General features: G+C 64.2%; 1 protein-coding gene across 1 annotated transcript in view; it reads right to left on the reverse strand.

Annotated features, from left to right (window-relative positions):
• Positions 1-453: 453 nt before the first annotated feature.
• The window catches only part of NPHS1 (NPHS1 adhesion molecule, nephrin), a gene marked incomplete at its 3' end in the record, with an annotated part of 46,333 nt that continues 28,699 nt past the window's right edge, over positions 454-18,087 (reverse strand). The window contains exons 16-21 of the mRNA XM_075489533.1: positions 17,286-17,426; positions 9,503-9,643; positions 7,702-7,823; positions 5,269-5,446; positions 3,859-4,018; positions 454-758 (exon numbers count right to left, since the gene is read on the reverse strand). Of these exons, the coding sequence (XP_075345648.1) occupies positions 454-758; positions 3,859-4,018; positions 5,269-5,446; positions 7,702-7,823; positions 9,503-9,643; positions 17,286-17,426 (1,047 nt within the window). The remainder of the gene's footprint in view (positions 759-3,858; positions 4,019-5,268; positions 5,447-7,701; positions 7,824-9,502; positions 9,644-17,285; positions 17,427-18,087) is intronic.

The following is an 18,087-nucleotide window of genomic DNA, read 5'->3' on the forward strand; positions in this document are numbered from 1 at the left end:
CCCCAGTGCCCTCAGTATCCTCCCAGTGCCTCCCAGTGCCCCACTGGGTTCTCCCAGCGCTCCCAATATCCCTCCCAGTAACCCCAAAATCCTCCCAGTGTCCCCCCAGTGCCCTCAATATCCTCCCAGTGCCTCCCAGTGCCCCACTGGATTCTCCCAGCGCTCCCAATATCCCTCCCAGTAACCCCCCAAATCCTCCCAGTGTCCCCCCAGTGCCCTCAATATCCTCCCAGTGCCTCCCAGTGCCCCACTGGATTCTCCCAGCGCTCCCAATATCCCTCCCAGTACCCCCCAAAATCCTCCCAGTGTCCCCCAGTGCTCTCAATATCCTCCCAGTGCCTCCCAGTACCTACCAGTAACCCCCTCCCAGTACCAAATACCCCCGCCATACTGGTACGAAATACTCCTCCCAGTACCGATACCACCCACCCAGTCCCAGCTACTCCCTGATACCAGTATGAACAACCCGAAACCAGTAAGGCCTCCCAGTGCCGGTACCGGCGAGCCGGAGCTGGAGGCGACGCCGGACGGTGCCCAGCGGGTTCTGGGCGACGCAGACGAAGGTGCCGAGGGTCCGGTTCTGGTCCCAGTTTAGGTCCTGGTCCCAGTTCAGGTACCGGTAGCGGTGTGGGTTCTTATACTGGTCCCAGTTGGAGCGGTGGTACTGGTGGCGGAGGCGGGCCCGATCCAGGGTGATGTTGGTGACGGTGAGGAGGCTGCTGGTCCAGGGACCCTCGCGCCACTGGTGCTCCTGGAACCTGGGGGAGAACCGGCACCAGTTGGGGGGGGAACTGGGAGGGGGCGGGACTGGGAGGGGGCGGGACTGGGAGTGGGGCGGGACTGGGACTGGGGTGGGACTGGGAGTGGGGTGGAACTGGGAGTGGGGCGGGACTGGGACTGGGGTGGGACTGGGAGTGGGGTGGAACTGGGATTGGGGTGGGACTGGGAGTGGGGCGGGACTGGGACTGGGGTGGAACTGGGAGTGGGGCGGGACTGGGAGTGGGGTGGAACTGGGAGTGGGGCGGGACTGGGACTGGGGCAGGACTGGGATTGGGGTGGGACTGGGAGTGGGGTGGAACTGGGACTGGGGCGGGACTGGGACTGGGGCGGGGGCGGGACTGGGATTGGGGTGGGACTGGGAGTGGGGTGGAACTGGGACTGGGGTGGAACTGGGACTGGGGCGGGACTGGGACTGGGGCAGGACTGGGATTGGGGTGGGACTGGGACTGGGGCGGGACTGGGACTGGGGCGGGACTGGGATTGGGGCGGGACTGGGAGTGGGGCGGGACTGGGACTGGGGTGGGACTGGGACTGGGTGGAACTGGGACTGGGGCGGAACTGGGACTGGGGCGGGACTGGGACTGAGGTGGGACTGGGAGTGGGGTGGAACTGGGAGTGGGGTGGAACTGGGACTGGGGCGGGACTGGGACTGGGGTGGGACTGGGAGTGGGGTGGAACTGGGAGTGGGGCGGGACTGGGACTGGGGTGGGACTGGGAGTGGGGTGGAACTGGGATTGGGGTGGGACTGGGAGTGGGGCGGGACTGGGAGTGGGGTGGAACTGGGACTGGGTAGAACTGGGAGTGGGGCGGGACTGGGACTGGGGTGGGACTGGGAGTGGGGTGGGACTGGGACTGGGGTGGGACTGGGAGTGGGGCGGGACTGGGATTGGGGTGGAACTGGGAGTGGGGCGGGACTGGGACTGGGGCAGGACTGGGATTGGGGTGGGACTGGGAGTGGGGTGGAACTGGGAGTGGGGTGGAACTGGGAGTGGGGCGGGACTGGGACTGGGTGGAACGGGGAGTGGGGCGGAACTGGGACTGGGGCGGGACTGGGAGTGGGGTGGGACTGGGATTGGGGTGGGACTGGGACTGGGGCGGGACTGGGATTGGGGTGCGACTGGGAGTGGGGCGGAACTGGGACTGGGGCGGGACTGGGACTGGGGCGGGACTGGGAGTGGGGCGGGACTGGGACTGGGGTGGAACTGGGACTGGGGCAGGACTGGGACTGGGACGGGACTGGGAGTGGGGCGGGACTGGGACTGGGGTGGAACTGGGACTGGGGCGGGACTGGGACTGGGGCGGGACTGGGATTGGGGCGGGACTGGGACTGGGGTGGAACTGGGACTGGGTGGAACTGGGAGTGGGGCGGGACTGGGACTGGGGTGGGACTGGGAGTGGGGTGGAACTGGGACTGGGGCGGGACTGGGATTGGGGTGGGACTGAGACTGGGGTGGAACTGGGACTGGGGCGGGACTGGGATTGGGGTGCGACTGGGAGTGGGGCGGAACTGGGATTGGGGTGGGACTGGGACTGGGGCGGGACTGGGAGTGGGGCGGGACTGGGAGTGGGGCGGGACTGGGACTGGGGTGGAACTGGGACTGGGGTGGGACTGGGACTGGAGTGGGACTGGGAGTGGGGCGGGACTGGGACTGGGGTGGGACTGGGAGTGGGGCGGGACTGGGAGTGGGGCGGGACTGGGACTGGGGTGGGACTGGGAGTGGGGCGGGACTGGGAGTGGGGCGGGACTGGGACTGGGGTGGGACTGGGAGTGGGGCGGGACTGGGACTGGGGTGGGGTGGGGTGGAACTGGGAGTGGGGCGGAACTGGGACTGGGGCAGGACTGGGACTGGGGTGGGACTGGGATGGGGTGGGGAGAGCTGGGACTGGGGTGGGGAGAACTGGGACGGGTGGAACTGGGACTGGGATGGGGAGAACTGGGAGTGGGGTGGGGTGGAACTGGGACTGGGGTGGGGAGAACTGGGACTGGGATGGGGAGAACTGGGACTGGGATGGGGTGGAACTGGGGTGGGGCGGAACTGGGACTGGGATGGGGTGGAACTGGGACTGGGGTGGCCCAGTTGGCCCCAGTTGAGCCCAGTTGGCACTGGATGGGCCCTGATTGGGTCTGATTTGGCCCAGTTGGGCCCAGTTTGGTCCGTTTGAACCCAGTTGGCCCCAGTTTGGTCTGGTTGGGCCCAGTTAGGCCCGGTTGGCTCTGTTTGGCCCCAGTTGGCTCTGATTGGGCCCAGTTGGCTCTGATTGGGCCCAGTTAGGCCTGGTTGGGTTCGCTTGGCTCCGATTGGGCCCAGTTGGGTCTGGTTGGCTCCAATTGGCCCCAGTTGGGTCTGGTTGGGCCCAGTTAGGCCTGGTTGGCCCCAGTTGGCTCTGGTTGGGCCCAGTTGGCTCTGATTGGGCCCAGTTAGGCCTGGTTGGGCTCGCTTGGCTCTGATTGGGCCCAGTTGGGTCTGGTTGGGCCCAGTGAGGCCCAGTTGGGCCCGGTTGGCTCCAATTGGCCCCGGTTGTCTCCGATTGGGCCCAGTTGGGTCTGGTTGGGCCTGGTTGGCTCCAATTGGCCCCAGTTGGGTCTGGTTGGGCCCAGTTAGGCCCGGTTGGGCCCGGTTGGCTCCAATTGGCCCCGGTTGGGTCCAGTTGAGTCTGGTTGGGCCCAGTTAGGCCCAGTTGGGCCCGGTTGGCTCCAATTGGCCCCAGTTGGCTCTGATTGGGCCCAGTTGGCTCTGATTGGGCCCAGTTAGGCCTGGTTGGGCTCGCTTGGCTCCAATTGGGCCCAGCTGGGTCTGGTTGGGCCCAGTTAGGCCCGGTTGGCCCTGGTTGGCTCTGATTGGCCCCAGTTGGCTCTGATTGGGCCCAGTTGAGTCTGGTTGGGCCCAGTTAGGCCCAGTTGGGCCCAGTTGGCTCCAATTGGCCCCGGTTGGCTCCGATTGGGCCCAGTTGGGTCTGGTTGGGCCCGGTTGGCTCCAATTGGCCCCGGTTGGCTCCGATTGGGCCCAGTTGGCCCCAGTTTGGCCCAGTTAGGCCCAGTTGGGCCCGCTTTGGCCCAGTTAGGCCCAGCCTGGGTACCTGGCCTCCTCGGGGCGCAGGGGGCGGCCCTGGTGCTCCCAGCGCAGCTGCACCCCGGGCACGCCCTGGGCGCGGCACCGCAGCTGCGCCGTGTCCGCCCTATCCGGCACCAGCACCGGCACTGGCTCCGCCTCCGACTCCGCCTCCAGCTCAGGGCCATCTTGGGGGGGGGGGAGGGGAGAAGAGCGGGGGAAGGGTCTCAGGGCCGGGATTGGCCCCCACCCCACCCCTGTGTCCCCAAGGGTCCCCCCTGGCCTCGGTGTCCCCATGATTGTCCCCCCCCTTGGGTGTCCCCCCCCCCATTGGGTGTGTCCCCCACCCATTGGGTGTCCCCCCCCCCTTGGGTGCCCCCCATTGGCTGTCTCCCCTCTCCCTAGTGTCCCCCCCATTGGTTGTCCCCTCCTTGGGTGGCCCCCATTGGGTGTCCGTCCCCCCCCCACCCCCCTCCATGGATGTCCCCCGTTGGGTGGCCCCCCCTTGGGTGGCCCCTCATGGACGTCCCCCATTGGGTGGCCCCCCCTTGGGTGTCCCCTCATGGACGTCCCCTGTTGGGTGTCCCCCCCATTGATGTCCCCTCTTGGTGGCCCCTCCCATGGACGTCCCCTGTTGGGTGTCCCCCCCATGGATGTCCACCTTGGGTGGCCCCTCATGGACGTCCCCCATTGGGTGGCCCCCCCTTGGGTGTCCCCCCCCATGGATGTCCCCCATTGGGTGTCCCCTCATGGACGTCCCCTCTTGAGTGTCCCCCATTGGGTGGCCCCCCCCATGGACATCCCCCATTGGGTGTCCCCTGTTGGTGTCCCCCATGGGGTGTCCCCCCCATTGATGTCCCCTGTTGGTGGCCCCTCCCATGGATGTCCCCCCTTGGGTGTCCCCTCATGGACGTCCCCTCTTGAGTGTCCCCCATTGGGTGTCCCCCCTTGGGTGTCCCCTGTTGGCTGTCCCCCCCCATGGATGTCCCCCCTTGGGTGTCCCCCATTGGGTGTCCCCCCTTGGGTGGCCCCTCATGGACGTCCCCTATTGGGTGTCCCCCCCATTGATGTCCCCTGTTGGTGTCCCCCATGGGGTGTCCCTCCCCATTGATGTCCCCCCTTGGGTGTCCCCTCATGGACGTCCCCTGTTGGTGTCCCCCCATTGGGTGTCCCCCCTTGGGTGTCCCCCCCCCCTGATGTCCCCCCTTGGGTGTCCCCTCATGGACGTCCCCTGTTGGTGTCCCCCCATGGGTGTCCCCCCTTGGGTGCCCCCCCCCCCCCCTCGCTGTCCCCTATTGGTGGCCCCCCACGGACGTCCTCCATCAGGTGCCCCCCAATCGATGTCCCCAATGAGGTGGCCTCCCATGAGCTGGGTGTCCCCCCCACCCCACCCCCTGTCCCCCATGGGGCGTCCCCCTCGTCCCCGGGCGGCACCCACAGCGGACGACGAGGCGGACGATGGCGCGGGCGGGGGGGGGCACCCCCGTGTCCACCAGGCACTCGTAGGCTCCCCCCAGCTCCCGCCGCGCCCCCCGCACCCAGAGGCGCCCCACGGGGAGCCCCCCCTCGGGCTGCAGCTCCCCGGGGAGCCCCTCCGCCACCGCCCCCTCCTCCGCCTGCGGGGACGGGGACAGCGTCACCCCCCGCCACCTCCCCCCCTGTGTCCCCAACCTCCCCCCCGTGGCCCCAACGTCCCCCCGTGGCCCAAATGTCCCCATGTCCTTGATGTCCCCCCATGTCCTTGATGTCCCCCCCCGTGTCCCCAATGTCCCCCCGTGTCCCCAATGTCCCCATGTCCTTGATGTCCCCCCCGTGTCCCCAATGTCCCCCCGTGTCCCCAATGTCCCCATGTCCTTGATGTCCCCCCCCGTGTCCCCAACCTCCCCCCCGTGTCCCCAATGTCCCCATGTCCTTGATGTCCCCCCTGTGTCCCCAATGTCCCCCCATGTCCCCAATGTCCCCATGTCCTTGATGCCCCCCCCCGTGTCCCCAATGTCCCCCCCGTGTCCCCAACATCCCCCCATGTCCCCAATGTCCCCATGTCCTTGATGCCCCCCATGTCCTTGATGTCCCCCCCGTGTCCCCAATGTCCCCCCATGTCCCCAATGTCCCCATGTCCTTGATGTCCCCCCCGTGTCCCCAACGTCCCCCCGTGTCCCCAATGTCCCCATGTCCTTGATGTCCCCCCCGTGTCCCCAATGTCCCCCCGTGTCCCCAATGTCCCCATGTCCTTGATGTCCCCCCCCGTGTCCCCAACCTCCCCCCCGTGGCCCCAATGTCCCCATGTCCTTGATGTCCCCCCCGTGTCCCCAACCTCCCCCCGTGTCCCAAATGTCCCCATGTCCTTGATGTCCCCCCCATGTCCCCAATGTCCCCCCCGTGTCCCCAATGTCCCCCCGTGGCCCCAATGTCCCCATGTCCTTGATGTCCCCCCCCGTGTCCCCAACGTCCCCCCGTGTCCCAAATGTCCCCATGTCCTTGATGCCCCCCCCCGTGTCCCCAATGTCCCCCCCCGTGTCCCCAACATCCCCCCATGTCCCCAATGTCCCCATGTCCTTGATGCCCCCCATGTCCTTGATGTCCCCCCCATGTCCCCAATGTCCCCCCATGTCCCCAATGTCCCCATGTCCTTGATGTCCCCCCCGTGTCCCCAACGTCCCCCCGTGTCCCCAATGTCCCCATGTCCTTGATGTCCCCCCATGTCCTTGATGTCCCCCCCGTGTCCCCAATGTCCCCCCATGTCCCCAATGTCCCCATGTCCTTGATGTCCCCCCGTGTCCCCAACGTCCCCCCGTGTCCCCAATGTCCCCATGTCCTTGATGCCCCCCATGTCCTTGATGTCCCCCCCCCGTGTCCCCAATGTCCCCCCATGTCCCCACGCCCCCGTGTCCCTCCGTGTCCCCACATCCCCCCATGTCCCCCCACGTCCCCGTGTCCCCCCGTGTCCCCATGTCCCCGTGTCCCCCCACATCCCCCAATGTCCCCGTGTCCCCCCATGTCCCCACGTCCCCGTGTCCCCCCACATCCCCCAATGTCCCCGTGTCCCCCCACGTCCCTGTGTCCCCCCGTGTCCCCATGTCCATGTGTCCCCCCACATCCCCCAATGTCCCCATGTCCCCCCACGTCCCCGTGTCCCCCCATGTCCCTGTGTCCCCCCGTGTCCCCATGTCCCCGTGTCTCCCCACATCCCCCAATGTCCCCGTGTCCCTGTGTCCCCCCACATCCCCCAATGTCCCCGTGTCCCCGTGTGTCCCCGTGTCCCCACGTCCCCCCGTGTCCCCCCATGTCCCCCCGTGTCCCCACATCCCCCCATGTCCCCCCACGTCCCTGTGTCCCCCCGTGTCCCCATGTCCCCGTGTCCCCCCCACATCCCCCCATGTCCCCCCACGTCCCCGTGTCCCCCCGTGTCCCTGTGTCCCCGTGTCCCCCCACATCCCCCCATGTCCCCCCACGTCCCCGTGTCCCCCCGTGTCCCCATGTCCCCGTGTCCCCCCACATCCCCCAATGTCCCCACGTCCCCCCACGTCCCTGTGTCCCCCCGTGTCCCCACATCCCCCCATGTCCCCCCACGTCCCCGTGTCCCCCCACGTCCCCATGTCCCCGTGTCCCCCCACATCCCCCAATGTCCCCACGTCCCCCCACGTCCCTGTGTCCCCCCGTGTCCCCACATCCCCCCATGTCCCCCCACGTCCCCGTGTCCCCCCACGTCCCCATGTCCCCGTGTCCCCCCACATCCCCCAATGTCCCCGTGTCCCCACGTCCCCCCGTGTCCCCCCGTGTCCCCCCACATCCCCCGATGTCCCCGTGTCCCCACGTCCCCCTGTGTCCCCCCGTGTCCCCCCCCGTCCCCGTGTCCCCCCATGTCCCCGACCAGGCGGCCCCACTGCAGGCTCCCGGGGGGCAGGGGGCTGCCCTCGGCCTGGCACAGCAGCTCCGCGGCGCCGCCCTCGTCCACCACCACGGGGTCGGGCACCCGCACGATGGCCGGGGGGTCTGGGGGTCAAGGGGCAGAGGTCAGGGGTGGGGGGGGGGTGGGGTGGGGGGGGAGGGGTTAGAGGTTAAAGGTCAAGGGCGGGAAGGGGCAGGCAGGGGGACGGTGTGGGGTTATGGGGTGTTATGGGGTGCTATAGGGTGCTGTGGGGTGCTGTGGGGTGTTATAGGGTGCTGCGGGGTGCTATAGGGTGCTGTGGGGTGCTGTGGGGTGCTATAGGGTGCTGTGGGGTGTTATAGGGTGCTGCGGGGTGCTATGGGGTGCTATAGGGTGCTGTGGGGTGTTATAGGGTGCTGCGGGGTGCTATGGGGTGCTGTGAGGTGCTGTGGGTACTATAGGGTGCTATGGGGTGCTATGGGGTGTTATGGGGTGCTATAGAGTGCTATAGGGTGCTATAGGGTGCCATGGGGTGCTGTGAGGTGCTATAGGGTGCTGTGGGGTGCCATGGGGTGCTGTGGGTGCTATAGGGTACTATGGGGTGCTATGGGGTGTTATGGGGTGCCATGGGGTGCTGTGAGGTGCTGTGAGGTGCTGTGGGGTGCTATAGGGTGCTATAGGGTGTTGTGGGGTGCTATGGGGTGCAGGGGTGGCTATAGGGTGCCATGGGGTGCTGTGAGGTGCTATAGGGTGCTGTGGGGTGCCATGGGGTGCTGTGGGTGCTATAGGGTACTATGGGGTGCTATGGGGTGTTATGGGGTGCCATGGGGTGCTGTGAGGTGCTGTGAGGTGCTATAGGGTGCTGTGGGGTGCTGTGGGGTGCTATAGGGTGTTGTGGGGTGCTATGGGGTGCAGGGGTGGCTATAGGGTGCCATGGGGTGCTGTGAGGTGCTATGGGGTGCTATAGGGTGCTATAGGGTGCTATAGGGTGCTATGGGGCGCTATGGGGCTCTATAGGGTTCTATGGGGCGCTATGGGTTTCTATAGGGTTCTATGGGGCGCTATGGGGTGTTATAGGGTTCTATACGGTTCTATGGGGTGCTATAGGGTTCTATAGGGTTCTATAGGGTGCTATGGGGTGCTATGGGGTGCCGTAGGGTGCTATAGGGTTCTACAGGGTTCTATGGGGTTCTATAGGGTTCTATGGGGCGCTATGGGGTTCTATGGGGTGCTATGGGGTTCTATGGGGTTCTACAGGGTTCTATGGGGTTCTATGGGGTTCTATGGGGCGCTATGGGGTTCTATGGGGTGCTATGGGGTGCTATAGGGTTCTATGGGGTTCTATGGGGCGCTATGGGGCGCTATGGGGCGCTATAGGGTGCTATGGGGCGCGATGGGGTGCCGTAGGGTGCTATAGGGTTCTATGGGGTGCTACGGGGCGCTATGGGGCGCTATAGGGTTCTATAGGGTGCTATAGGGTTCTATGGGGTGCTACGGGGCGCTACGGGGCGCTATAGGGTTCTATAGGGTGCTATGGGGCGCTATGGGGCGCTATGGGGTTCTATGGGGTGCTATAGGGTTCTCTGGGGCGCTATGGGGCGCTATAGGGTTCTATAGGATTCTATGGGGCGCTATGGGGTGCTATGGGGTGCTATGCGGTGCTATGGGGTGCTACGGGGTGCTATAGGGTTCTATAGGGTTCTATGGGGGGCTATAGGGTTCTATGGGGCGCTATAGGGTTCTATAGGGTGCTATGGGGTGCTATGGGGCGCTATGGGGCGCGACGGGGCGCCGCGGGGCTGACAGTGGACGCGCAGCTGCAGGTGGGTGCTGCCGCTGCCCTCGGCGTTGCGGCACCGCACCCCGTAGGTGCCGGCGTCCCCGCGGGTGACGTTGGCGATGGCCAAGGCCCCGCCCGCCGCCAGCCGGTGCCGGGGGGAGCCCTCTGCGGGCGGGGCAGGGGCAGGGGTCAGGGGTCGGGGGTCAGGGGGCGGGGACCCCCAGCCCCACCCCCACCCCCGACCGGAGGAGTCTGCGGGAGGGGGGCACTGAGCCCTCCCAGTGCTCCCAGTAACCCCAGAGTCCCTTCCCAGTAACTCCCAGTGCTCCCAGTAAACACCAGAGTCCCTTCCCAGTAACTCCCAGTAACCCCAGAGTCCCTTCCCAGTAACTCCCAGTGCTCCCAGTAACCCCAGAGTCCCTTCCCAGTGCCTCCCAGTAACCCCAGAGTCCCTTCCCAGTAACTCCCAGTAACCCCAGAGTCCCTTCCCAGTAACTCCCAGTGCTCCCAGTAACCCCAGAGTCCCTTCCCAGTGCTCCCAGTAACCACATAGTCCCTTCCCAGTAACTCCCAGTGCTCCCAGTAAACACCAGAGTCCCTTCCCAGTAACTCCCAGTGCTCCCAGTAACCCCAGAGTCCCTTCCCAGTAACTCCCAGTAACACCAGAGTCCCTTCCCAGTAACTCCCAGTGCTCCCAGTAACCCCAGAGTCCCTTCCCAGTAACTCCCAGTAACACCAGAGTCCCTTCCCAGTGCTCCCAGTAACCCCAGAGTCCCTTCCCAGTAACTCCCAGTGCTCCCAGTAACCCCAGAGTCCCTTCCCAGTGCTCCCAGTAACCACATAGTCCCTTCCCAGTGGCTCCCAGTGCTCCCAGTAACCCCAAGGTCCCTTCCCAGTAACTCCCAGTGCTCCCAGTAACACCAGAGTCCCTTCCCAGTAACTCCCAGTGCTCCCAGTAACACCAGAGTCCCTTCCCAGTAACTCCCAGTAACCCCAGAGTCCCTTCCCAGTGCTCCCAGTGCTCCCAGTAACCCCAGAGTCCCTTCCCAGTAACTCCCAGTGCTCCCAGTAACCCCAGAGTCCCTTCCCAGTGCTCCCAGTAACCCCAGAGTCCCTTCCCAGTAACTCCCAGTAACCCCAGAGTCCCTTCCCAGTAACTCCCAGTGCTCCCAGTAACCCCAGAGTCCCTTCCCAGTGCTCCCAGTAACCACATAGTCCCTTCCCAGTAACTCCCAGTGCTCCCAGTAAACACCAGAGTCCCTTCCCAGTAACTCCCAGTAACCCCAGAGTCCCTTCCCAGTAACTCCCAGTGCTCCCAGTAACCCCAGAGTCCCTTCCCAGTGCCTCCCAGTAACCCCAGAGTCCCTTCCCAGTAACTCCCAGTAACCCCAGAGTCCCTTCCCAGTAACTCCCAGTGCTCCCAGTAACCCCAGAGTCCCTTCCCAGTGCTCCCAGTAACCACATAGTCCCTTCCCAGTAACTCCCAGTGCTCCCAGTAAACACCAGAGTCCCTTCCCAGTAACTCCCAGTGCTCCCAGTAACCCCAGAGTCCCTTCCCAGTAACTCCCAGTAACACCAGAGTCCCTTCCCAGTAACTCCCAGTGCTCCCAGTAACCCCAGAGTCCCTTCCCAGTAACTCCCAGTAACACCAGAGTCCCTTCCCAGTGCTCCCAGTAACCCCAGAGTCCCTTCCCAGTAACTCCCAGTGCTCCCAGTAACCCCAGAGTCCCTTCCCAGTGCTCCCAGTAACCACATAGTCCCTTCCCAGTGGCTCCCAGTGCTCCCAGTAACCCCAAGGTCCCTTCCCAGTAACTCCCAGTGCTCCCAGTAACACCAGAGTCCCTTCCCAGTAACTCCCAGTGCTCCCAGTAACACCAGAGTCCCTTCCCAGTAACTCCCAGTAACCCCAGAGTCCCTTCCCAGTGCTCCCAGTGCTCCCAGTAACCCCAGAGTCCCTTCCCAGTAACTCCCAGTGCTCCCAGTAACCCCAGAGTCCCTTCCCAGTGCTCCCAGTAACCCCAGAGTCCCTTCCCAGTAACTCCCAGTAACCCCAGAGTCCCTTCCCAGTAACTCCCAGTGCTCCCAGTAACCCCAGAGTCCCTTCCCAGTGCTCCCAGTAACCACATAGTCCCTTCCCAGTGGCTCCCAGTGCTCCCAGTAACCCCAAGGTCCCTTCCCAGTAACTCCCAGTGCTCCCAGTAACACCAGAGTCCCTTCCCAGTAACTCCCAGTAACCCCAGAGTCCCTTCCCAGTGCTCCCAGTGCTCCCAGTAACCCCAGAGTCCCTTCCCAGTAACTCCCAGTGCTCCCAGTAACCCCAGAGTCCCTTCCCAGTGCTCCCAGTAACCACATAGTCCCTTCCCAGTGGCTCCCAGTGCTCCCAGTAACCCCAAGGTCCCTTCCCAGTAACTCCCAGTGCTCCCAGTAACACCAGAGTCCCTTCCCAGTAACTCCCAGGAACACCAGAGTCCCTTCCCAGTGCTCCCAGTGCTCCCAGTAACCCCAGAGTCCCTTCCCAGTAACTCCCAGTGCTCCCAGTAACACCAGAGTCCCTTCCCAGTAACTCCCAGGAACACCAGAGTCCCTTCCCAGTAACTCCCAGTGCTCCCAGTAACACCAGAGTCCCTTCCCAGTAACTCCCAGGAACACCAGAGTCCCTTCCCAGTGCTCCCAGTGCTCCCAGTAACCCCAGAGTCCCTTCCCAGTGCTCCCAGTAACACCATAGTCCCTTCCCAGTGCCTCCCAGTAACCCCAGAGTCCCTTCCCAGTGCTCCCAGTGCTCCCAGTAACCCCAGAGTCCCTTCCCAGTAACTCCCAGTGCTCCCAGTAACCCCAAGCTCCCTTCCCAGTGCTCCCAGTAACCCTAGAGTCCCTTCCCAGTAACTCCCAGTAACCCCAGAGTCCCTTCCCAGTGCTCCCAGTAACCCCAGAGTCCCTTCCCAGTAACTCCCAGTGCTCCCAGTAACACCAGAGTCCCTTCCCAGTAACTCCCAGGAACACCAGAGTCCCTTCCCAGTAACTCCCAGTGCTCCCAGTAACACCAGAGTCCCTTCCCAGTAACTCCCAGGAACACCAGAGTCCCTTCCCAGTGCTCCCAGTGCTCCCAGTAACCCCAGAGTCCCTTCCCAGTGCTCCCAGTAACACCATAGTCCCTTCCCAGTGCCTCCCAGTAACCCCAGAGTCCCTTCCCAGTGCTCCCAGTGCTCCCAGTAACCCCAGAGTCCCTTCCCAGTAACTCCCAGTGCTCCCAGTAACCCCAAGCTCCCTTCCCAGTGCTCCCAGTAACCCTAGAGTCCCTTCCCAGTAACTCCCAGTAACCCCAGAGTCCCTTCCCAGTGCTCCCAGTAACCCCAGAGTCCCTTCCCAGTAACTCCCAGTGCTCCCAGTAACCCCAGAGCCCTTCCCAGTAACTCCCAGGAACACCAGAGTCCCTTCCCAGTAACTCCCAGTGCTCCCAGTAAACACCAGAGTCCCTTCCCAGTGCTCCCAGTGCTCCCAGTAACCCCAGAGTCCCTTCCCAGTAACTCCCAGTGCTCCCAGTAACACCAGAGTCCCTTCCCAGTAACTCCCAGGAACACCAGAGTCCCTTCCCAGTGCTCCCAGTGCTCCCAGTAACACCAGAGTCCCTTCCCAGTAACTCCCAGTGCTCCCAGTAACACCAGAGTCCCTTCCCAGTAACTCCCAGGAACACCAGAGTCCCTTCCCAGTAACTCCCAGTGCTCCCAGTAACACCAGAGTCCCTTCCCAGTAACTCCCAGTAACCCCAGAGTCCCTTCCCAGTAACTCCCAGTGCTCCCAGTAACCCCAGAGTCCCTTCCCAGTGCTCCCAGTGCTCCCAGTAACACCAGAGTCCCTTCCCAGTAACTCCCAGTAAACCGAGAGTCCCTTCCCAGTGCTCCCAGTGCTCCCAGTAACCCCAGAGTCCCTTCCCAGTAACTCCCAGTAAACCGAGAGTCCCTTCCCAGTAACTCCCAGTGCTCCCAGTAACCCCAGAGTCCCTTCCCAGTAACTCCCAGTGCTCCCAGTAACCCCAAGCTCCCTTCCCAGTGCTCCCAGTAACCCTAGAGTCCCTTCCCAGTAACTCCCAGTAACCCCAGAGTCCCTTCCCAGTAACTCCCAGTGCTCCCAGTAACCCCAAGCTCCCTTCCCAGTGCTCCCAGTAACCCTAGAGTCCCTTCCCAGTAACTCCCAGTAACCCCAGAGTCCCTTCCCAGTAACTCCCAGTGCTCCCAGTAACACCAGAGTCCCTTCCCAGTAACTCCCAGGAACACCAGAGTCCCTTCCCAGTAACTCCCAGTGCTCCCAGTAACACCAGAGTCCCTTCCCAGTAACTCCCAGTAACCCCAGAGTCCCTTTCCAGTAACTCCCAGTGCTCCCAGTAACCCCAGAGTCCCTTCCCAGTGCTCCCAGTGCTCCCAGTAACACCAGAGTCCCTTCCCAGTAACTCCCAGTGCTCCCAGTAACCCCAGAGTCCCTTCCCAGTAACTCCCAGTGCTCCCAGTAACCCCAGAGTCCCTTCCCAGTAACTCCCAGTAAACCGAGAGTCCCTTCCCAGTAACTCCCAGTGCTCCCAGTAACCCCAGAGTCCCTTCCCAGTAACTCCCAGTGCTCCCAGTAACCCCAAGCTCCCTTCCCAGTGCTCCCAGTAACCCTAGAGTCCCTTCCCAGTAACTCCCAGTAACCCCAGAGTCCCTTCCCAGTAACTCCCAGTGCTCCCAGTAACCCCAAGCTCCCTTCCCAGTGCTCCCAGTAACCCTAGAGTCCCTTCCCAGTAACTCCCAGTAACCCCAGAGTCCCTTCCCAGTAACTCCCAGTGCTCCCAGTAACACCAGAGTCCCTTCCCAGTAACTCCCAGGAACACCAGAGTCCCTTCCCAGTAACTCCCAGTGCTCCCAGTAACACCAGAGTCCCTTCCCAGTAACTCCCAGGAACACCAGAGTCCCTTTCCAGTAACTCCCAGTGCTCCCAGTAACCCCAGAGTCCCTTCCCAGTGCTCCCAGTGCTCCCAGTAACACCAGAGTCCCTTCCCAGTGCTCCCAGTAACCCCAGAGTCCCTTCCCAGTAACTCCCAGTGCTCCCAGTAACCCCAGAGTCCCTTCCCAGTGCCTCCCAGTAACCCCAGAGTCCCTTCCCAGTGCTCCCAGTGCTCCCAGTAACCCCAGAGTCCCTTCCCAGTGCTCCCAGTAACTCCCAGTAACCCCAGAGTCCCTTCCCAGTGCTCCCAGTAACCACATAGTCCCTTCCCAGTGGCTCCCAGTGCTCCCAGTAACCCCAAGGTCCCTTCCCAGTAACTCCCAATGCTCCCAGTAACACCATAGCCCCCTCCCAACAGCTCCCAGTGCCTCCCAATCCCCTCCCAGTGCCTCCCAGTAACACCATAGCCCCTTCCCAGTGCCTCCCAGTGCCTCCCAGCGCCTCCCAGTAACTCCATAGCCCCCTCCCAACACCTCCCAGTGCCTCCCAATCCCCTCCCAGTGCCTCCCAGTACCTCCCAGTGCCTCCCAGTAACACCATAGCCCCCTCCCAACACCTCCCAGTGCCTCCCAATCCCCTCCCAGTGCCTCCCAGTGCCTCCCAGTAACACCATAGCCCCCTCCCAATACCTCCCAGCGCCTCCCAATCCCCTCCCAGTGCCTCCCAGTGCCTCCCAGTGCCTCCCAGTAACACCATAGCCCCCTCCCAACACCTCCCAGCGCCTCCCAATCCCCTCCCAGTGCCTCCCAGTGCCTCCCAGCGCCTCCATAACGCCTCCAGCTCCCCCCCCCCAGAGTCTCCCAGTGCCCCCCCGCCCCCCCGGCTCCCCTTCCCAGTGCTCCCAGTACCTCCCAGTGCCTCCCAGTAACACCATAGCCCCCTCCCAGTACCTCCCAGTGCCTCCAGATCCCCTCCCAGTGCCTCCCAGTAACACCATAGCCCCCTCCCAACACCTCCCAGCACCTCCCAGTGCCTCCCAATCCCCTCCCAATGCCTCCCAGTGCCTCCCAGTAACACCACAGCCCCCTCCCAACACCTCCCAGCGCCATCCTAGTGCCTCCAGACCCCCTCCCAGTGCCTCCCAGTACCTCCCAGTAACACCATAGCCCCCTCCCAACACCTCCCAGTGCCTCCCAATCCCCTCCCAGTGCCTCCCAGTGCCTCCCAGTAACTCCATAGCCCCCTCCCAACACCTCCCAGCGCCTCCCAATGCCCTCCCAGTGCCTCCCAGTAACACCATAGCCCCCTCCCAACACCTCCCAGTGCCTCCCAATCCCCTCCCAGTGCCTCCCAGTACCTCCCAGTGCCTCCCAGTGCCTCCCAGTAACACCACAGCCCCCTCCCAACAGCTCCCAGTGCCTCCCAATCCCCTCCCAGTGCCTCCCAGTAACACCATAGCCCGCTCCCAACACCTCCCAAAGCCTCCCAATCCCCTCCCAGTGCCTCCCAGTAACACCACAGCCCCCTCCCAACACCTCCCAGTGCCTCCCAGCGCCTCCATAACGCCTCCAGCTCCCCCCCCACAGAGTCTCCCAGTGCCCCCCCGCCCCCCCAGCTCCCCTTCCCAGTGCTCCCAGTGCCTCCCAGTAACACCATAGCCCCCTCCCAGTACCTCCCAGTGCCTCCAGATCCCCTCCCAGTGCCTCCCAGTAACACCATAGCCCCCTCCCAACACCTCCCAGTGCCTCCCAGTGCCTCCCAATCCCCTCCCAATGCCTCCCAGTGCCTCCCAGTAACACCATAGCCCCCTCCCAACACCTCCCAGTGCCTCCCAGTGCCTCCCAATCCCCTCCCAATGCCTCCCAGTGCCTCCCAGTAACACCATAGCCCCCTCCCAACACCTCCCAGTGCCTCCCAGTAACACCATAGCCCCCTCCCAACACCTCCCAGTGCCTCCCAATCCCCTCCCAGTGCCTCCCAGTACCTCCCAGTGCCTCCCAGTGCTCCCAGTAACACCACAGCCCCCTCCCAACACCTCCCAGTGCCTCCCAGCGCCTCCATAACGCCTCCAGCTCCCCCCCCACAGAGTCTCCCAGTGCCCCCCCGCCCCCCCAGCTCCCCTTCCCAGTGCCTCCCAGTACCTCCCAGTGCCTCCCAGTAACACCATAGCCCCCTCCCAACACCTCCCAGCGCCTCCCAATCCCCTCCCAGTGCCTCCCAGTGCCTCCCAGTAACACCATAGCCCCCTCCCAACACCTCCCAGCACCTCCCAGTGCCTCCCAATCCCCTCCCAATGCCTCCCAGTACCTCCCAGTAACACCATAGCCCCCTCCCAACACCTCCCAGCGCCTCCCAATCCCCTCCCAGTGCCTCCCAGTACCTCCCAGTGCCTCCCAGTGCCTCCCAGTGCCTCCCAGTAACACCATAGCCCCCTCCCAACACCTCCCAGCGCCTCCCAATCCCCTCCCAGTGCCTCCCAGTAACACCATAGCCCCCTCCCAACACCTCCCAGTGCCTCCTAATCCCCTCCCAGTGCCTCCCAGTACCTCCCAGTGCCTCCCAGTACCTCCCAGTGCCTCCCAGTAACACCATAGCCCCCTCCCAACACCTCCCAGTGCCTCCCAGCGCCATCCTAGTGTCTCCAGACCCCCTCCCAGTGCCTCCCAGTAACACCATAGCCCCCTCCCAACACCTCCCAGTGCCTCCCAATCCCCTCCCAGTGCCTCCCAGTGCCTGCCAGTAACTCCATAGCCCCCTCCCAACACCTCCCAGTGCCTCCCAGTGCCTCCCAGCGCCTCCATAATGCCTCCAGCTCCCCCCCCCCAGAGTCTCCCAGTGCCCCCCCGCCCCCCCAGCTCCCCTTCCCAGCGCTCCCAGTGCTCCCAGTACGCACCGGGCAGGAGGGAGCGGCCGGCCAGGCTCCAGTCGCAGCTCTCCACGGGGGGGTGGGCCAGGACGGCGAGGGGCAACTGCACCCCCTCGTGCTCGCGGGCCACCACCACCGTCCCCGCACTGGCCACGAACTGGGGGGGATCTGGGGGGGCTCCCAGTAAGCCCCTGGGACTCCACAGAGCCCTCCCAGTGCCTCCCAGTAACCCCCAGTGCCCTTTCAGTGCCCTCCCAGTAACCACCGGTAACCTCCAGTGCCTCCCAGTAACCCCCTGGAACCCCTCAGAGCCCTCCCAGTGCCTCCCAGTCACCCCCAGTGGTCTCCCAGTAACCACCGGTAACCCCCAGTGCCTCCCAGTAACCCCCAGTGCCCTTTCAGTGCCCTCCCAGTAACCAGCGGTAACCCCCAGTGCCTCCCAGTAACCCCCAGTGCCCTTTCAGTGCCCTCCCAGTAACCACCAGTAACCCCCAGTGCCTCCCAGTAACCCCCAGTGCCCTTTCAGTCCCCTCCCAGTAACCACCAGTAACCCCCAGTGCCTCCCAGTAACCCCCAGTGCCTCCCAGTAACCCCCAGTGCCCTTTCAGTGCCCTCTCAGTAACCACCAGTAACCCCCAGTAACCCCCTGGGACACTTAGGGCCCTTCCAGTGCCTCCCAGTAACCCCCTGGGACCCCACAGAGCCCTCCCAGTGCCTCCCAGTAACCCCCTGGGACACTTAGAGCCCTCCCAGTGCCTCCCAGTAACCCCCAGTGCCCTTTCAGTGCCCTCCCAGTATCCACCAGTAACCCCCAGTGCCTCCCAGTAAC

Source organism: Mycteria americana, unplaced genomic scaffold (genome assembly GCF_035582795.1).
Source record: "Mycteria americana isolate JAX WOST 10 ecotype Jacksonville Zoo and Gardens unplaced genomic scaffold, USCA_MyAme_1.0 Scaffold_179, whole genome shotgun sequence".
NCBI classification, from domain to species: Eukaryota; Metazoa; Chordata; class Aves; order Ciconiiformes; family Ciconiidae; genus Mycteria; species Mycteria americana.